This window comes from Oryzias latipes, chromosome 1 (genome assembly GCF_002234675.1).
Source record: "Oryzias latipes chromosome 1, ASM223467v1".
In the NCBI taxonomy this organism is placed as follows: domain Eukaryota; kingdom Metazoa; phylum Chordata; class Actinopteri; order Beloniformes; family Adrianichthyidae; genus Oryzias; species Oryzias latipes.
Window position 1 is genome coordinate 31,329,136 of NC_019859.2, and position 19,533 is coordinate 31,348,668.

The window sequence follows — 19,533 nt, forward strand, 5'->3', positions numbered from 1 at the left end:
CATTCAGAGTTCCTTTCACTGGAACTAAGCGGCCAAGCCAAAGTCCTGAAACACAACCCTTTACCATAATTCCTCCTCCACCAAATTTCCCACTTGGCACAATGCAGTTCAAAATGTATCGTTCTCCTGGCAACCTCCAAGCCCAGACTCGTCCATCAGATTACCACATTGAAAAGCGTTATTCATCACTCCAAAGAAGACGTCTCCACTGCTCTAGACTAGAGTACAGTGACGGTATGCTTTACACCAATGCATCTGGGCTTTGCACTTGATGATGTGTAGCTGCTTAACTAGGGATGACCCGTTTGACACAGACGCTTCGGCCCTTTTTTCATCTTCGTGAAGCACAGAGGTTCGGCACAAAGGGCGTGTGTCAACTAGTGCACATCACGTGGTTGATGATGTATGAAGCGCCAAATGCATGGTTTGGTCGACCCACGGTTCATATGTCACTTGTGTTTGAACAGTTGGGCGCGCTACTCTCTGTGAATACAAATAAATCCCGAACGTTTCCCGACCAGTTCTGTTGTTTCCCCTGTATTGGAATCAGCGCTGGCTCATAGCACTAGTTCCTGGTAAAAACTCGGTTTCTCCTAATAAGAGAGTACACTATGAACGTTGTTCATAAAGAAAATACTTCTATAAATATATAATGGCATGGGATATTATTACAGTAGTAGCAGAGACAGCTTAGTGGAAAAGTCATGGTGTCTGCAGCTAGAAATCCTAGGTTCAAAACCATGAAATTGCATTTTTTTTGTCTTGTGTTTATTTTCTTCACGTATGTGTGTTTTGCTGTGTCAAGCACTCCTCACAGAAAATGTAACTCGTTGTGTTGTTTTACTTTTGTTTTTAATCATTAACAACATTATTTTGTTTTACGTTTTTTCATCATTTCCACAGTGAAGTGATACAAGGAGCCTAGTTGAAGCATATGATCTACGTCCAGTCCGCCACCAGATGCCGCTGTTCTGTGTGGTTTCAAAGCCCTGAATGGTTGGTTCATTTTTCTGGCATAATTACATGAAGCCCGTGAAAGCTTCATGGGGCTTCTATTCCCATCCCTATGCTCAACCATGGAAACCCATTCCACGAAGCTCTCTGCACACTGTACTTGGTATCTGAAGGTCACATGAAGTTTGGAGCTCTGTGGCAAATGACTGCAGAAAGTCGGCGACCTCTTTGTCAGTTTACACTTCATGGCTGAGTTGCTGTTGTTCCCAAACTCTTCCATGTTGTTCTGATAGAGCTGACAGTTGACTGTGGAATGTTTAGGAGTGAGGAAATTTCACCACTAGATTTGTGGCACCGGTGGCGTCCTATGACAGTTTCACGCTGGAATTCACTGAGCTCGTTCTTTCCCAAATGTTTGTATAAACACTCTGGATGCCCGAGGGCTTCATTTTATACACCTGTGGCCAGACCAAGTGATTAGGACACCTGATTCTGTTCATTTGGACGGTTAAAGCCAATACTTTTGGTAAAATAGTGTGTATGAAAATATTTGTTATCTGCATTAAACATGTCAAAAGTGGAAGCCAACAAAGGAAGTGACAAAGGAGATCCGTTTTACTTCTTCTCACTGCCTGAGTTGTTGTGTTTTAGGGTTTTTATGCTCTATTTGTGTGCATTTATTTTATATATATATATATATATATATATATATATATATTTAAGTTTGATCTAAACACTGTAGTGTATACGTTTGGTCGTATTTGTCGACCAAAGGTTGATTTTGACAGTCGCCCTGCAAACAAACGCGTTTGCATGGAAGCCCATAGCTGCACACGAAACCCCAGGGCGACGCTGCACCACAGCCGCCGCTTCCTGCGCTGCGGCCGCCGTTTGCACCAAGCGTCGCTCGGTTTCACTGTTTCAGACAGCCGCGCCGTGGAAGGAAACGGGGTCGAGGTCGCCGCGAACTGCCCTCATTTTCCGACACCCCTTCACTCATGATCATGCTGCTCGAGTCTCACACGTAGCGAGTTGAGCGCTGATGAGAACTCGAGCAGTCACTCGTTCCACCGTTTAAGCGGTTGATGCGTGACTCAGAGGACAACCTTACACGAATCCAGGGCTTCCAAAACACTTCTCTATGAAACAACAGCTTAAATGAACAAATTCGAGCTCTTTCCTGATCTCGTTAAGGCTTTTGTTTTTAACCCAAACGACGTAGATAGTAGTACATCCGGTTTTCTTTTTTCAAAATAAGGGATGTACACTCTTTCTTTTCTTTTTTTAATTTCTTGGCTGTGAAAAACGAGAACGAGTCGAAAACAGAGCGTTAGGTCCAAAAATGTTGTGCTTTTTTTCCCAATTGAATTTTGGCGGCTATGCTGAGAATGGAGTTTTTTTTATGATATTCACAGCCTCACAAATAAGCTCACAGTTTTGGTTCACACCTTAAAAGCGTGTTATGTTCTGTTAGTGGAGATTCTTTGCTGCTAAATGTTTGAGTTGCATTATTTTTTTGTTGTTTTCTTGAATTAGTTTGAATTTTAAATGTGTATGTCATATTTTATGATTTTTATTTTTATAATAGAAGAGAGATGGGGATTTAGATTAGGACCAAATAAATAAATCCCAGTTTACACTCAATTTAAAAGAGCATATAATTTGTTTCTTTTTGTTAAAATTTTATGTTCTCATTACAGTTTTCAATTCAAGTTCTATCATTCAGCAAACAGTAACGAAATTCAAGTTTGTTTGCTTTTATTTCACCAATGGTCGCGGAGTTGGAAAGGCCAATAACTTTACTGAAACTTTCCTTCCGTCATTATCCATAGGCTATAGGTATAGAAAGGTGAAAGAAAGGGGGTGGGGGGCAGTTAGTGCAGAAGATCACAAATAAATGACATTTTGTCATTAAAAGGCATCTCCCATCTGTGATGGTTTTATTTTGGGAGCCGCGTTTGGGTCCACTTCCGGCACGGATGTCTGGGCCTGGCAGCTTGACTCGGTTGTGTCTGATAGGAGGGGACAACCCAGTACCGTCTGAGCTCAGCCCTTCAGGAGGCGTCCACTGGTTCCGATGAAACACGTCCCGCGTGTGCGGCGCGGCTCGGTCTCTGCTCACGCGCCAATGTGCTGCTGACGCGCCTCCAGCCATCATTACGCACATCCCGTCGGGCGGCGCAGGCTCCCTTTCCTCCGCTGGTTTGACACATCGCAGCCGCGCAGCGGGGTCACGAAGAGGGGGAAGATGTTACTGAAGGAGTACCGGATATGCATGCCCCTCACGGTGGAGGAGGTAAGTTTCCTTTTGCTGGCGCGAGTCAGTGAAGCGCTGCTTTCGACCGTGGCAGCAAACTGTTTTGGAAACGTGGCTGCAGGTTAGAGATGATCTAGAGGAACTTGGAGCGTAAAGAGGGTCTCTTCTTCGGAGTAGAGCGAAGCCAAGTCACGCTGGCATCACGATGCTCTTGTTTGTTTGTTTGCTTTATACCTTTCCATGAAAGCGGATTCAGAAGTAAACCAAACCAGCGCGCGCCCCGGTCATCAGGAACGACGCATTTCCATAATCTCGTTCAGCGCTCTGAAAGACACTCACTCCCCTCTGCTTCCATGCAGACACATGCAGTTGCATGCAAATCGCAGCGCAATAATCAAATCACTTCTTCACGCCGCTGCACGTGATGGGATTAACAAGGCAGAGCCGTTTTCCTCACATGTAACTGTATTTCTACAGCAGGCACGCGCGTATTGATGGAGTTAGTCTTTTGGATTTACAGCAGCACTTCAACTTCTTTTGCCCACTGCAGCCCTCCTCTCTGACCGCCTAGTCATGAAGTGAGATCATCATCCACACATGGTGTCTACTGATTGACTACAAACAAAGTCAGCAAGAGCAGTGAAGAAGTCCAGATTTTTTTTATGAATCTTGGGAAAAACACATTTATTCATTCATTTTTTTTCTTGCGCAGCTCTGATGTTTTTAGATCTTCCTGTAGATGTCTTTAGGAAAACCGTTAAGGTCTGATTGCAGGAATGGTCATTTCTTCCAGCATCACAAGGAGAAAAAAAAAGACACAGTACCACCGGCTCCCATGGAAACATGAGGTCAAAAGAGAAATGTCAAGGTGTTCTTTAACATCCATGTGTGTGTATGTGCGTGTAAAGGAGCCTATTGCATAGGAATGACTTTTCCATTGACTTGACTGGACCCAGCCTGTACTCCTGAGGTCCTCCATATAGGTGCAACTTTTCTTTTCCTGTTAAGGTCAGTTAAACTTGAAAACAGATGGTTTTGAAGTCAGTGTAAATCAGATCATCCTTAATCCCAACCTGGTTATGTAGATTTTCAGTCCTTCAGTTCATTTTATTGCAGGGGTTTGTTTTTCAGGGCTGATCTAGATGTTTCGCTGCTCTTCCCAGGAGCTGCTGCAGTTCTAACTGTTGTATTCCAGTATTTTCGGTGTTGACAATGTTAAAGTTTATGTTTTATAACAATCGACTGTATATTGAGAACTGGTCTGAGTGACCCCTCCCTCCTTGTGGTCCAAATACAATACAAGTCCATAGCCTAATAAAGAGAAATAAACATCTGTTTCTCAGTCATTCTATTAGTCAGTCTTGACCTACGACCTTTTATTAACTTGTTTGGTTAATCCCAATTTCTTCATATTTTTGCTGGAATGCAAATCATTCAAGTTATAATCTGGGCGATCAGATGCCTCAAAAAAGTGGGTGCCTCGTGTTGAATGTTTGAAGTGTTTGATTGACAGATTCTCCCAGCCTGCTTTCAGTGGACGGGGTGTGGCCTTCTGACATGCTCACTCTTGATTGGAGAGAGTGGTTGCCATGGAAATGTAGACTAATGCTCGTCTAATACGCTCATCAGGGGCATTGAGTTTTGATGTTAAGCTAATGTACTGAGGCGATCTGAGGTCCTGCAGCGCGATTTGGGTGTCGGGCGTTTTCAATGACTTGATCAAAGGGTAAAAAAAAGAATCAAATATGGCATCTTAATACGGTGATTTTTGTCCTGTAACTCCATCCATTTTTTTTAACCTGCTGGAGCTGTGAGAGTTGCCGGAGACTGCCGCAGTTACTGTTGGGCAAAGGCGGGATACACCGTGGACAGGTTGCCAGCCTGTCACAGAGCCCATGGAGCTGGAGCTATCGCGCCTGCTACAACGATAGCCCCGGTCGGGCCTGAGCCTTGGCGGCGGATCTCGCTAACTCAGCCGGACCCTGGGCGGTAGCGCGTGGTACACAGTTTATTAGGCGGCTGGCTAGATGTCTGAAGGATCCCAAGGATCACAGGAAACATATAAACCCTAGCTACTCGCTCAACATCATCCATGTTTTCCATGGCAACGATTGATGTCCAGAAAAACGTTGGTTGCTGCTTTGCTTTGAGGTGTCAAGGGCAGGTGTCGATCAGTAAATTTGACGTGCACCCAAAGAGAGGTGGCAGATGCGCTCAAATTGCGTCCGCTGTGAATGCAGCATAAGACCGACACGGACCAATTGCTGCTAACTGAGGATGTGATGTCTGGTTCCAACTCAGTGATGGACATGGCATCAAAAAAAGGCTACAGAATTTACAAGCAGGTCATTTTCTTTTGGTGATGTCTCACTTGCTCAGTCCAGTTCCCTGTATACAGTCAATGTTTATAACATTACCATATACAAAAAGTGTCTTTTGTACCTACCTGTGGACATGAGCCTTAAACCTTGTTCTTTTTTTTTTTTTTTTGGCGTGGTTCTGCAATTACTTAGGAAGTGCCTTGCTTACTCATCTGCATGTTTTAGCATGTTGCTGCCACCCGGGAGCAGTTCAATAAACGTGGCTCAATCTGCAGAGTTTGTGATGTCATGCTCCTGCTATCTGTGAAAAGACAAAAACCACAGTGCATCCTTTATGTGAAGACGGTCAGCGATATGAACCTGGGCTTCTTTTTCACTTATCGCTGTGGAGCTCATCATCACGTGAAGAAAGTGGCTCTTATCTGGCCGGTTTCGGCTCAAGATGACTTTTAGCCAATCAAAATTCATGCTGCCCTGCACATAGGTGAAAAACTTCAAATTGTCAACTCTGAACGGATATTGTTGCAGAAATAATACCACCAGATAGAAGTGCAAAGCAAAGGCTTTCATGCATCAGTTGCAGCAACCTCCAGTCTGTAATGAAGCCTGAGAACAACAAAGTGAGCTAAATAACACCTACACGTGTTAAATTTGAACGGCTACCAAGCAAAATTTCATTTATTATCCAGCAGTTTTTTTAATGCTTCTTTTTAACAATGAATTTCTCTCTAATGGAGTTTTGTTTTGCTAAATGGACCACAAAGTGCATGAAGGATTGCACTTTGTCTAAAAATGGACAAAGTCGTCTGCGACATTTCCTCAAACAACAGAGACGTTGCTGCATCGATAAGCCCTACACTTTTCTACTTCTTTCTGTGAAAGAAAAAGCCCAGTTTGGACGAACCCCAGGCAGCCGAGCTCAGGAGGAAATCCCTTAAATGCCCCTGGGGGGGGGGCACTGCAGGAAAGACAGCGGCTGGCTCTGTTGGTTCTTATCATGGCTGCACACATTGCACTTGGTGTCATCTAGCTTCCACTAAAAGTGGACTCTGTTTCCTGCTTCTCTCAAAAAGAGGAGTAGCTGTTATGAACGAAGGAAGGGGTGGCGTGGATGGATGCTTGTCCACAAATATGAGCTGTTGTTGGCTGCTGAGAGGAAGATGAGGAAGAGATAAGGAAGACAGTTCGAGGAGGGACATTTAAGGAGGAAGTTCTGTTGCATTTTCTAGCCTCCCTGTCCACAGACTGTTGTCGCATCTGTCTTAGGTGTCTCTGACATGCAGGGTCAAGTCTCCTTGTGTATGGTATTAGCATCTGCTGCTTGGCTGTGTTATGTCATCACAACTATGCTGCTGCAGATATTGGACTCGCTATTGTTTATACAAGTGTAACAAGCACCATGTGGGCTGACGTAACCATGCAGTTGAAACGTAGCATGTGAACCCTTCTTAGTCCTGACGATCTGTTCTTTTAGTCATGCTTTTCCTGTCTGGGTGTGTGCTCCATGGATTAATAATACTTTTTCCACTCTCTGTTCTACCCCTCCCTCCTTCTCTCTCGCGCCCTTGCCCTTGCAAGAAGACCCCTGGTTCAGGACCCCTGTGTGGAGTTTGCATGTTCTCCCTGTGTATGTGTGTGTTTTCTCTGGGGACTCCTGCTTCCTCCCACCGTCCAAAAACATGCTTCATAGGTTAATTGGTTACTGTATATTGTCCCTAGGTGTGAATGGGATTGTGCATGGGTGTGTTTGTGGTCCTGTCAGACAGGCGACCTATCCAGGACGTCCCCTGCCTTTGCCCAGGATAGGCTCCGGCAGCCCCGTGACCTAGAAAGGGACAAAACGGGTTTAGAAAAAAATGAATGAGCATAGACTGTATAAGAGAACTGGACTGAGTAAGTGTAACATCGCCCTTGAAAAATGACTTGCTTCTGGTTCCAACCAAATGAAATCAATTCAGTCACCAGTTTTTGGCGATACGACCGTCATCAGGTTGGAACCAGAAATTGTAAGATTGATAAATCATTTTATCGATTAATTTGAACTTGTTGTTTTATACCCGGGGAAGGCCTGGGACGTGTTGGAGAGACTATGTCTCTCGGCTGGGCTGGGAGCATCTTGGGGTCCCCCCCAGAGGAGCTGGAGGAAGTGGGCGGGGCGAGGGAAGTCTGGGCATCTTTGCTTAGACTGCTGCCCGTGACTCAGTCCCGGATAAGTGGAGGAAGATGGATGGATGGATGGATGGATGGATGGATGGATGTATTAGACGATTTAAAGAGGAGCTATTTCCGTTAGACAGAGGAAAAAAAAAGGAACATTCTGTTCCATATACTGTACAACCAATGGTTAAAACCTTTGAAAGGGTCAGTTTGTGACTGCTTTCCTGCAGAGTTGGGGTCTTTTCTTTTTTGGCACAACTTTTGAAATTGTCCGTGCCTGGAAAAACTAATCTCTTAAGATTACATAACGTCTGAAATGTCAGCGCAATGTTTCCACTAATGAAAGCTGGTCTGCATTACCGCTGAGTCTCCTCCCTTTGGAAGGGAAAACATTCACTCACATTAAGCTTGATTTTCATTGCGCAATAACTAAAGAGGCCACTCAGTTCCGAATCTCGGAGGGGCTGTAATCACCGCATAGCGTTCATGCTTGACTATGGCTTTAAAGCTCCATCCCGAAAGATTTAGAAGTAACATTACACCAGGTCACTCTGCCACGAAATAATCATTTTCCTTCTAAGCACCCTGAGAATAACTCTGCTCTCTTCTCCTGCGAGCTGAGCCATTCATTAAATGCAGTGCCAGTTCTTTCCTGGAAAGGATGGAGAAGTGACGCATCGCAGGAGATGGATATGTTCCCCTTTCTGTTCGGTTGTTAAGCCTTTCACCTTCTCCACCTTCACTGACACCAACTGCACAGGCTCTCCTGAACAATGCACTCACCGCCCAACCTCCGGGCTCGCCCGAGCCACCTGCTGGTGAACCTGTAGTTTTCACAATTTCACGCTCCGGTAGTTTTATTCCAGTAAATGTCACTCCATGGAAATCTTTTTTAGCAGGTCTAAGAAAGCTAATTTGCCTCCGATAACATGATAAACTTTACCGTACAACAGCTTATGCCGCTAAAAAAGCTGTGAACAGTCATATGAGAAGATACACCAGTTTTCATAAGAAGCTCTGATTGTCCTGATGGTTACAACATATTAAAATAAGATTAGTAACTGAGCAACAAACAGACCCTGCCCTCAGCAAAGCTTAAACAGGCCAGTCTTGTAGTATTAGTCATCTAGAAGCAACATCATCCAGGTGTGTGTGATCGCTGTACCTGCTGGGCCTTTAGCATGGAAATGCACATTCTAGGAAAGAGAACTGGAAACATCTGATTAAATCATGTAGTTTAAATAAAGTTAACACTTTGAATGAGGAAAGTTTGACTAGAGAGAACTATTTCTTTATTTAAAGTAGCGTGACTTCCTTATTTTTCCTGATAGTTTTTAGGACTTTTGCTTTCATTGCTGTGAACATTTATAGTCACCAAACTGTCCTTATATCAATCTGCTTCTGTGCTCAGGTTGCTTCCCCAGGGTTCAAGAAATATTTCAAGTTCAAATCCAGTACGATTGTTGAATTTTTCTAAAAATAGTTGAAATCTGCTGTTCACCTTTCAGCACACCCCATTCAGAGGTCGCCACAGGGGGTTTGTCAGAGATTTTTACGCTGGATTTCCTTCCTGACACAACCAGGTACCTTCTCAGGGCTGGGGACCGGCACAGGGGGATCCACAGTAAGGCGGGGGCGTGAAAGCTCTTGCCTAAACTGGATGAAACTCATTGCGCCCCCTGGGAAAACGCATGTGCCAGTCCTACACCCAGCCAACTGAGCCATCCAGCCACTTCCAAAAAGAATGAAAGATAATCTTTTCCATTTTGGTCATTGAATCAGAAAGAAAGAAAGAAAGAAAGAAAGAAAGAAAGAAAGAAAGAAAATCAATAAAAACAGTACTGGCTAAAATTGCAAGAATAATTTCTTTCTTTTCATGATGTCTTTGTGATGTTTCTACTTTTGTTGAGCTTTTGGCTCATTTAAAGTTGTTTAATTTCCTGTATTTCTATACTTCTATTCTATACTATAATTACTTGCAGTAATTATGCAACAATTATAAGAGTTCATGACTTTTTAAGTTCCAGAGTGTGAACCAGTTGAGTAAGGATTAAAAAAGGGCTGATGTTATTCGCATTTTTTTTAAGTAGACGAAAAGTGGAATTTCATGTTGGCCACATGTAGTACATACGACTAGGATGCACTTTGCTGCAGCGTACGCATGTATTTCCATTGTGTACAAGGTTAAACTTGGAGTAATTGTAAAACCAGGAATGGTTACCAAGTGGCACAGCAAATATTTGAAGTGTAGCTATATTAAGCCACATATTTTTCCGCATTCAAAAATAAATATGGCCAAGAAAAAAGTTCAGCACATATTTTAGAAATTACATGTGAATAGTCATTTCCTTAAAAAAAAGCCTTTCATTCATGGATGAATGAGTCAAATGTCTTTTTAGTTTGTTTGTTGCAGTTGAATTGTGCTTTTTCTGAATGTCTGCTGGGACTTTAATCGTAGAGAACGAAACTGGGAGGCCGGCTTTTTGTTTCACGGCATATTACATTGAAAACCCATAGGTCTGTTCATTTTTGACCATAAATCCAGTTTATTATGGACTGGCAGCAGTAAAGCAGGAGAAGTGATCTATCAAATGCAGAACTGGAGATGAGTCCCGGCCCGGGCATAGTAAAAGGAGTTCAGGTTTCTGAATGGGCATTAAAAATGTACACGGCCTGCAAGAAAACGGCTTCTTCCAGTGATATTATGCGACTAAGAAACAGTTGTGTTGATTCATGGAGGGATGGCAGTGGAAACAGGAGCATGTGAGGCTGGCTTCTTCAATGAAAGGCCAAATGACTGACTGCACCGACACCTGAGCGGCTGGCTCGTATATTTCACGACATTAGCGTCTGCTGTTAAAACAGAACTTTAAAATATCTAACAGCAGCTGGCCAACAGAAGCAACACGACTGCTGCAGTGTGAATACAAAGCATGAAAATGGGACTGAAACATCACATTGGGCTTCTTCTAGTGACACTATCATACTCAAGATTTGCCACAATTAAGCTTAACAGTTATTTATTTTTTAAGTTTGCTTAATCATCAACACGTTAATAAAACCAGTGACATAAACTTAAGGAAGATAGAGTTGCCATAAGACTGAGAAGGAAGGTCTAAGGGCATGGATGCTCATTTTAGATAGATAGATAGATGGATAGATAGATGATGACTTTATTAATCCCACAATGGGGAAATTTCATATATCTGTGGCAGCAAAAAACGACATTCAGAAATAATCCATATAACATCAAAAAAGGACATAAAAAATGAAATTCATATTAAATTATTAAGAAAAGTAAATTATTAAAAATTATAATTACAAATATTATTTAAATTATTATCGAAAATATAAATATTAATATAAATATTAATATGAATATCGAAAAAATTTAGTTTAGTGTTTTTAGTTTATCAATCAGCTGTTGTTTTTCATAACTGATTTTATGTTTTGTATATTTAGTGAAGCCAGTTGAGACAACTGTGTTGTAATATTGGGCTATATATAAATAAAAGTGAATTGAATTGAAATTAATTCTTGTGAAGGGCTGGGTTTCACCAATAATTTCCAGATTTGATTCGATCCAGTTGAACTGGATCGTATCGATTCACGATTTTCTCGATTCTTTCGACTCACTCGATTCATTTCAATTCAATTTTGATTTTACACGGTTACACGTTTAGACATAGTACATAAAAATATATTAATAGTTTATATATGTTTTGAAGATATTCATATTAATCTGACACAGCTTACATACTGTAAACATTATTGTTGAAATAATAAGTTTAACAATAATAAAAGATTAATACCATACGGTGTTACTTGGTTTCTAAAATGAATAAATTCCAAAAAGAATGTGCAGATCGTTAATATTATAAAGATTCTAAACTGGATCATATTACAAAATAAATATTCTGCCTCTCCTCGAGGGCTTTTCCATTTGGCCACTAGGTGGAGCTCTATAGCATTAAACTTTATTCCAGAAGATTTTAGCAAAAAACTGTGTTTTTTTTAAATAACCACTAATGGTTATTTAGAAAAAAAAACAAAGTTTCCTTAAAAGAGATTGGAAATTTCATACCAGTAAGTATTTAAAGGTTTTCTTTTGTATGTTTAGTTCGACTGAGCATTAGCGTTAGCCGTTCTACGGGGAATTCTATTATACGTTAGCATCAAGCTAATGCCCCATTTGGTACCGGAAAAGGAAAGGGATAAAAGATCGATCTCTGCTTTTATGGATCGATTATTGATTTTTTAAGCTTGGATCGATTTAATTAATGGATTCTATGGATTTTATCAACCAAGCCCTAATCTGCAAGGTGTCTTGTGCCCAAAAACCAAAATGTAAAAAAATGACTGAAAAGGAAAATTGACTTCTAGAATTAAGGAATTGATAGTCAATTATCCTAGAAGACAAAAGTTGGTATACTTTTTTTTTTTTAAAGATTTCCCACCGTAATGCAGGAAATCTATTATAAAAACAAACCAATTAGTGTTTATAACTAGTAATAGAAAAACTTTATCAGGTGATAACATTTAAAGTTATACATGGCTGACTGAACTTTTCTTCTCAGACTAAAAGTTCAGTCAGAAACATTTGACTCTTTAGGTCTATTTTTATTTTTTGTTGATTTGTATCTGTATTTGTATCCGACTCAGAAAAATAAAAAAAAAGAGCCTTATGAATTCCAAAAGTAGCTTTCTTTTTGACAGAGGTCCTTCCCCCTGACGGTTCTCTAAGGGATGATCCTCCCCCATCCCTTTTCTAAAGGGATGATCCCCCTTACAGACCATTGGTTTCTTGTGTTTCGTGGTAAGGTGTGAGGCTCCTTTTGCCATCAGCTCTTCATGGCAATGCTATGATTCAATAATCATCCTATTTGCTGCGATTTACCCTTCTAGAGGAAAACATCATGGGTTGTGACAGACCATTATCCGGGGATGAGGACTATTCTCATTTCCTGGATGGCTGTGTTTAACGACTTGCGTGTGTGTACGTATGTGTCACCGCCCCCATGACTATGTATTGTTATAAAAAAAGTAGGTCTTGTAGTTCAAGAGCTTTATAAGATTGTTACGCCCTGCTGACTGTGACACTGATGGAGAGAATAAAAAAAATGAAGCGTAAGCACATATTTTAATTGCTTGAGTCTCAGGCTCTTGTTTTGTCCCTGAGGAAGAACAGAATGTGGATTGGTTTTTCCCAGTATGTCTCTAGAATGGTAAGGTTACCGGAGGCATAAAAGATGTTTTCTTCTGGCACAGTCTGGAGGCGGTTGCTAATTCTGTTAAGTGTGAGCTAAAAATAGACAAAGCAGCTGATTCTTTGGGCCACAACAACTTCTTTTTCTTTTTCATGTTCGCTGAAATCTGTCCTCTATGGGTTAACACGATGTGAGATCACGCTGACATGGCCTGTTGAGACTAGGAAAAACACAGTGTTTTGTCCTTTTGTTTGTGAAATACATTTTCCTAACATGAACCCACTGGTTGGGACTGTGGTTGAAAAATAAAACTAATGTAAATGTGCAGTTTAGCTCATAAACATATAGAGTGCGCCCTCCCCGGAGTCACCTGAAGGATTCAAAACTGTGAAAACAAAGTCATAAGTGGGGGAAACACATTAACTGGAATTCCATCCAACCATCTGTCCATCCATCCATCCATCCATCCATCCATCCATCCATCCATCCATCCATCCATCCATCCATCCATCCATCCATCCATCCATCCATCCATCCATCCATCCATCCATCCATCCGGAAAAAACTGAAAAAATTATAATGGCCCATCCCTGGCTGAAAGAATGTCAAGGGTTAACATGAGTGCCTATGGAAAAATGGGTCTGCTTCCTGTGAAACTTGGCCTTTGGTACTCCTGGGTTGACTTAAAAATATCCCCAAAGGGAAAGTGGTGGGTTTGAGATTTTAATCAACATTTTTCAAACTGTAAAATAAATCCCTTCCCAATTTCTCAGGTTTTCACTCTTTCTATTTTTAAAGCCGGAAGTTTTTAAAGCAAAACTTACCAATACTAGTTTATTGTTGGTTGTGTCATTGGGAGTGGCTGGCCCCTTCACAACTCTGGGCTAATAAAACATTTTGGGTGAGAAGTAAAGCATCCATTTAAACCAGAAATCCAGCTTCATTTGCCTCTGGTCCAAGTTTCCAGGCTAAATGACCAAGATGTAAAGCATCAGGTAAGAGTATCAGGGAAAAGCAGTTCCTCTATAAGTATTCATAGTCCTTAAAGATCACACGCATGCCATGCACAATACTTTATCAAAATTCTAGATAAAACACTATTTTGCAATTAAACTGTTTCCATTAAATCATAATTATGCAAATAAACACAAACCAACTCATGCAATAAGTCAATCAAAAACATGGCGACGGATGTGATCGATACTTTGATTTACATCAGATACATTCAAATCTTTGCCCTGGCACTAGCGCTGACCATCCTCTATCAAAGGAGACATTAACGTCTTAATTAGTGGCAAGCTCCTTACACGTGGGAGTGGTTACAGATGAAGCCATTTTGGGAAATGGTGGTTGGTGGATCCAACAATTCCACATGAAACCCTCAACTTTTAAAGAGCTGTGTGACGCTGTTGGACCTCTTGTGGCGTCTGCTGTGCAGTGACCAAAGCAGCCAGTTCCTACCAAGAAGCGCACTGCCATCGCTCTCTGACTCTGACTCGCTACCTGTTCGCTGGGCACTCCCTTAGAGATAGGGTGAGAAACTCGGTCACCCGTGGAGAGCTTGGAGTAGAACCGCTTCCTCTCCACATTTAGAGGAGCCTGTTGCGGTGGTTCGGGGATCTAGTCCGGATGCACCTGGACGCCTGCTTGGGGAGGTGTCCAGGGTCCCCCCCGAGGAGCTGGAGGAGGTGGCCGGGGCAGGGAAGTCTGGATATTTTCCCTTTACTGCTGCTCCCGCGAACGAGTCCCGGATAAGCGGAGGAAGATGAATGGATGGGTAGATCGATACACCTCAAAAACCGCCTCCTCCAAGCACAAAAGATTTTTTCGATAAATGCAATTTTGTTCAAAATTTCCTTGTTTCAATTAGGCAAACTTGTTATTGAAAATCCAATTTGTGCAATTTCATAGTCAATGGAAACGATTAATCAGTTTTTAGTCCTTAATTCTGTTTTTTTTCCGATTTGGATCGCTTTTCTCACAAAAAGCGGACTATTTGTTAGTCCGCGTTGCGCCGCACCACCGCTGCAGTCAAAATTCAGCGATATAAAGCGATTTATATATATGTTGATCTTTCCGATGGGTTGAATAAAGCATCAGTTCAGAGAGAAAGTTCACCTCTTACCGCTTGTTTTTGTCCAAATGATGAAGCTAAAGGTTGTATTAAAGAAGCCGGCGCAGTGATACAAAACATTTGGGATATGTGACCGGAACTTCTTTTTTCACCGTGCGGTTATCCTGTGGTAAGAATCACTTTTTAACGCTCACCCAGCAGCCCATCAGAATCGAGTATTCACCCGGACCATGGTATAGCATGATGTTAACCACTATAGTAACCACTGCTGAAAGCACTCTTGGGAACAAAAGTGTACATGGGAAGGATTTTCCATCTGTTTTATTAGCTGCATTCAGCTGGGTTCCCTAAAAGGGTTTTGATTAATGAGTGCATCCATTGCAAATGTTTTGAAAGGTTTGTTTCTGCTTTGTGTCATTGACGATACTTTTCTCTCACAGTAAAAGAATACAAAGGCACACTGTGGTCATGGTGCTGCTTGGCTGTGCCTCAGCCCACGCACAGGAGCGTGGTCTCTTTGGGAGAATCAGTTCAGCCCACACGCATGTGCACACACGTGTATGTTTCAGATTGAAAAACATCCCCAGAAACCATCAGAAATACTTTACATACTTGCAAATCTTCCCCAAAACACTTCGTTTATCATCCTCTGTCCGTGGTAGGGTTTCTACGGAAACAAGCGCCATCCATGTTTATCGTTCTTAACTGAATCATTGTAAATTTAGTCTGATGCCAGTCTGAGAATGGGTATAAAAAAAGAATGAAGACGCTCATAGTCTTGCTAGCTGACTCTGTGCTTGGAGGGGATTTAAAGTCTCACTCTAACTGTATTTTTATCTATTGTAAAATTGTTCTTTTAATTATGATTATATAGTTTTTAGCTAAAAAAAACAACATAAAACATGTTGTTTTTTGGTAAATGGCGTATATTTTCTACCTTCCTTGAAGGCCCAAAGCGCTTGACAGTCTCAGTCCCATTTACGCCCTGATGGCTGCCGAACACTGGCGCCAACCTCCCACCAAAGGCAAGGTGGGGTTCAGTGTTCTGCCCAAGGATACTTTGACACATGGGCGGGTAAGGCAGGACTCGAACCTGTAATCTCCCGATAAGAGGTCGATAGCCCTACCACTGCGCCACGACTGCCCTGTGGTGCAGTGGTATGACATAGTTGCTGCAGAGCAGCAGGACTTCACCTCTGCGTTGTGGGCAGGACTGCTGGAAGGGAGTAAGCCTCCGCTGATATCCCATCATTCCTTTGTTTACCTTCTCTCCCGCTAGCTTATAGCAGGAGAATATTCTGTTCTTGTTTTGTTATGTTCATTTTGTTTGGTTCTGTTTCGTTTTGTTTTATTTTGTTCCGTTTCGCTTCGTTTTTGTTTGCTCTGTTCTATGAGTCTTCATATGTGGGGATAAAGAAGGTTCTTGTGTCGTATCAACTACAGTTGAGTTTCCTGTTCAGTTTATAAAAAACAGATGAACATATTTTGTTTTCTTCTGTCCCAAAACTGTATTTGTACCTTTTTAAATATGTTGTATTATTCAATATACGTTTTCGGAATTCCCACTTGATGATGCAGTCGGTTTTGTTTGGATCTCTCTCTTCTTTTGGATAGCTTGTTTCTTGGCTCTCCTCCCACACCTCCTGGCCATATGGCTGAGGGCTGGAATGTAGACGGGCTTGTAAATCTGCAACCTTGCTGGCAAAAACAAATAATTTCATGGTAACTTAGGCAGAGGAGGGCTGATGAATGAACGCTGTGGCAATCAAGGAACAGAATGAGACTAATAAACTTCGTCTTATCTTAATGACTCCACTGTGGAGCTTGAAACTCCTTCATTCTCCCTCCTCCGGCAGCAGAAACGGGGATGAAAGAGGTGGAGGGAGAGAGGAAGGGAGGAGGGGACTTTACTGTCAGAGCTCATTTACTGTTCGTCTCAGGGCCTCCTCAGACCTTGCCTGACTTTACTCACTGTGCACGTTTTCTTTATTCCTCCTTTTCAGCGTCTCATGTTGTGTTTTACACGGAGTCAGCCTGAACAGTCTGGGGTTTGATTGAGTGGTGCCTTTGAACGCCGTGTGGATTCCAGGACTCTTTAGCATTACCTTAAACAGAAAAAAACTTAGAAGAATATTTTTAATACATTTAATAAAAGGCATGTAGAGGTTAAGAGCTACACACCTGAAAAAGTATTTTGATTTTGTCTGCTACTGAAGGCTGCTCTCTAGAAACAACAGAAAGGAATAAATATTGAAATGATAAGAAGGGGGAAAAAAATCAAGTGATTACATCATTAAACAGTATTTATTTTTTTAGGCACTTCTTTTTTATGGATATTCTTTTTTGGCAACATTAATTGGGAGACATTTTTTCAAATGTAGAAATGTGCCTATTCAGTAAAAACCTTTTTTAATAACATTCTCACAGCGGTATGATCATCTGACTCAGGTCAAGGAGGACTTGCTTTCTGTTTGACATTGCAGGTTTAATCCTTTAGATGGGAGTCTAGAGAAGGCTGGGGGGGGCTTCAAGGTGCTTTTATTTTGTCGGGCTCAGTAGGTTGCTGGAAGTGACCACCTCAGCCTTTGGTTAGCAGTTTTTACAGAAACCAGTTCTTGCTATTAGCAGCGTTAAATGAGAAATATTAAAGCATAAGTTCATATTCAAAGAGTACTATTGAATTTAATACCGCATGGTACGACTGCGTTTCAGGGCCAGTTTACAAAAAATATGTTTTTTTAAAATTACGACTTTTAAGTCGTAAATTTACGAAAGAAACTCATAACTGTTAAATTACGAGATTTTAGGTCATAAATTTACGAGAAAAAAACTCGTAAATTTACAACTTAAAATCTCGTAAATTTACGGGAAAACAGTCATAACTTAAGGAGGAAAAAACACAAAAGTCTTCTGTTTATTGGAGCCTAGCTTGAAGGTAAAATATGTGGAGCCTTTTGTGAAGCTTTATTTCCGAATAGGTTTAAAAAACAAAGAGATTCAGAACCTTTTGGCGACTCTAAATCAGATTATTGTCAGTGGAGCCGGCTTTCCGGGGTTCGGTGTGCCTTGGAGGCACGTTAACGTTGGGAGTTGGGTCATCTAGACCCACTAGACAGTGCGCTGAACCTTTTTTCTTCAATGATTTGTGATCTTCACTGGTGTCCATGGATTACATGAAATCCTCTTCACCTTTATCCACCTTTGTCATGGTAGGGAGAACACGTCAATGTAAGGATGGGAAAAAATGTAAGGGTTAGGAAAATCCTTTGTTCCGGATGGAGTCTGCTTAATTTGTTCCTTGCGTTTGGTCTGTATTTAAACTGGCATCAAGTGGACCGTTCTGTTACGGACCAAAGCTTGTAGACACGACTTAAGTTGTCTTCAGTCATGCCAGTCAGGCCAGGTACTACAAGGGCGGGTCAAAACAACAAGAGAAAGACAGACGAGCTGTGCTTTAAAATCCTTATCAGGACAAATAATTTATTTAAACGTATTATGAACAGTTTTGAACAACACTTTTACTTGTTACTTTGGTATGGTGGAGGCGTGCGGTTACTGTCAAGGAGACGTGCCGTTTGTGCTTTAACTCAGAGATTGCTAGAAACTGCAGTGATGCGGAGACGTCGGGTATGACGGTACGCTGATAAGTGTTTATGACATATAGCTTGTCGGGGGAACAGTGAGATGCTATGTGCATCACCTGAAAATTGGATTTGATGAGTCTGAATTCATCCCCATTTAAATGAGCTGCTGTGTCTTTTCTTTGTGGTTTAAAGAGTGTTATGGAAACTAGCTTTTACGATGACATCACAGCAGCACCGGGCCCGTGACGCATTATGAGACGCAGAAAAGCACGTATGAAGCGTTTTCTGCAGTGTTTAGATAAACATTCTAACAGTAAACAGTTGGGCTCTTTTTTTCTGTTTAATAACACAAAAGTCATTGCTTTAAATTTGTCTGTGGCTCATCGTTTCCTACATTCCTACTCCGTTTACGGTCTACGACGGCCGTTTTTGGTTCAGTTGCTGCGCTCCGAGGACGGATTTCAGATCTCAGAGCGAACCGAAGCTCAGTCCGATCGGAAACAAACTGAGACCACCTCCAAAGATGGGTCATGGAGCGGAGAAAACGAACTGGTTCACTTAAACCCAACCAAATATGTTGGGTCTGAATGCACCCTCTGAGTTATTCAGCAACACGCCCCTCAGCTGCGCTTCACAACTCCTTGTTCCTCATGCTTCTTCTGACCAATTCAGCTCCAAAAAAAGGATAAAGCATTTGGCATTTTTTGCACAAAGACTGATCTGCCTCCAAGAGGTTTGACTGCATTATTTTTGGGTAACGTTTCTGTGCTTGAAGACGATCAGGCGGTTGAGGTAGATTCTTGTAATTTAAAACAAACATTTTTGCAGTGTGTAATCAGCTGTGAATCCATAGCTATAACACTTTATTTATAGCTACGGCTTTTGCTACTTCTACACATGACTGGAAGCTCACCAGAGGCTCAGACGTCCACTCTCTGTGTCTCAGCAAACAGCTTCAAAAGAAGAGGCTTCCCAGCAA

The 19,533-nt window shown here is 41.7% G+C and overlaps 1 protein-coding gene across 3 annotated transcripts in view; it reads left to right on the forward strand.

The window, feature by feature from the left end:
- The first annotated feature begins 2,928 nt into the window (after positions 1–2,928).
- The window catches only part of pitpnc1 (phosphatidylinositol transfer protein cytoplasmic 1), an 82,408-nt gene continuing 65,803 nt past the window's right edge, over positions 2,929–19,533 (forward strand). Inside the window, exon 1 of one of the 3 annotated variants that reach the window (XM_023960465.1) lies at positions 2,929–3,250. In XM_023960465.1, the coding sequence (XP_023816233.1) occupies positions 3,203–3,250 (48 nt within the window). In that variant the 5' untranslated portion in view covers positions 2,929–3,202. The remainder of the gene's footprint in view (positions 3,251–19,533) is intronic. The other 2 variants (XM_023960462.1, XM_023960453.1) reach the window with 2 other exon arrangements.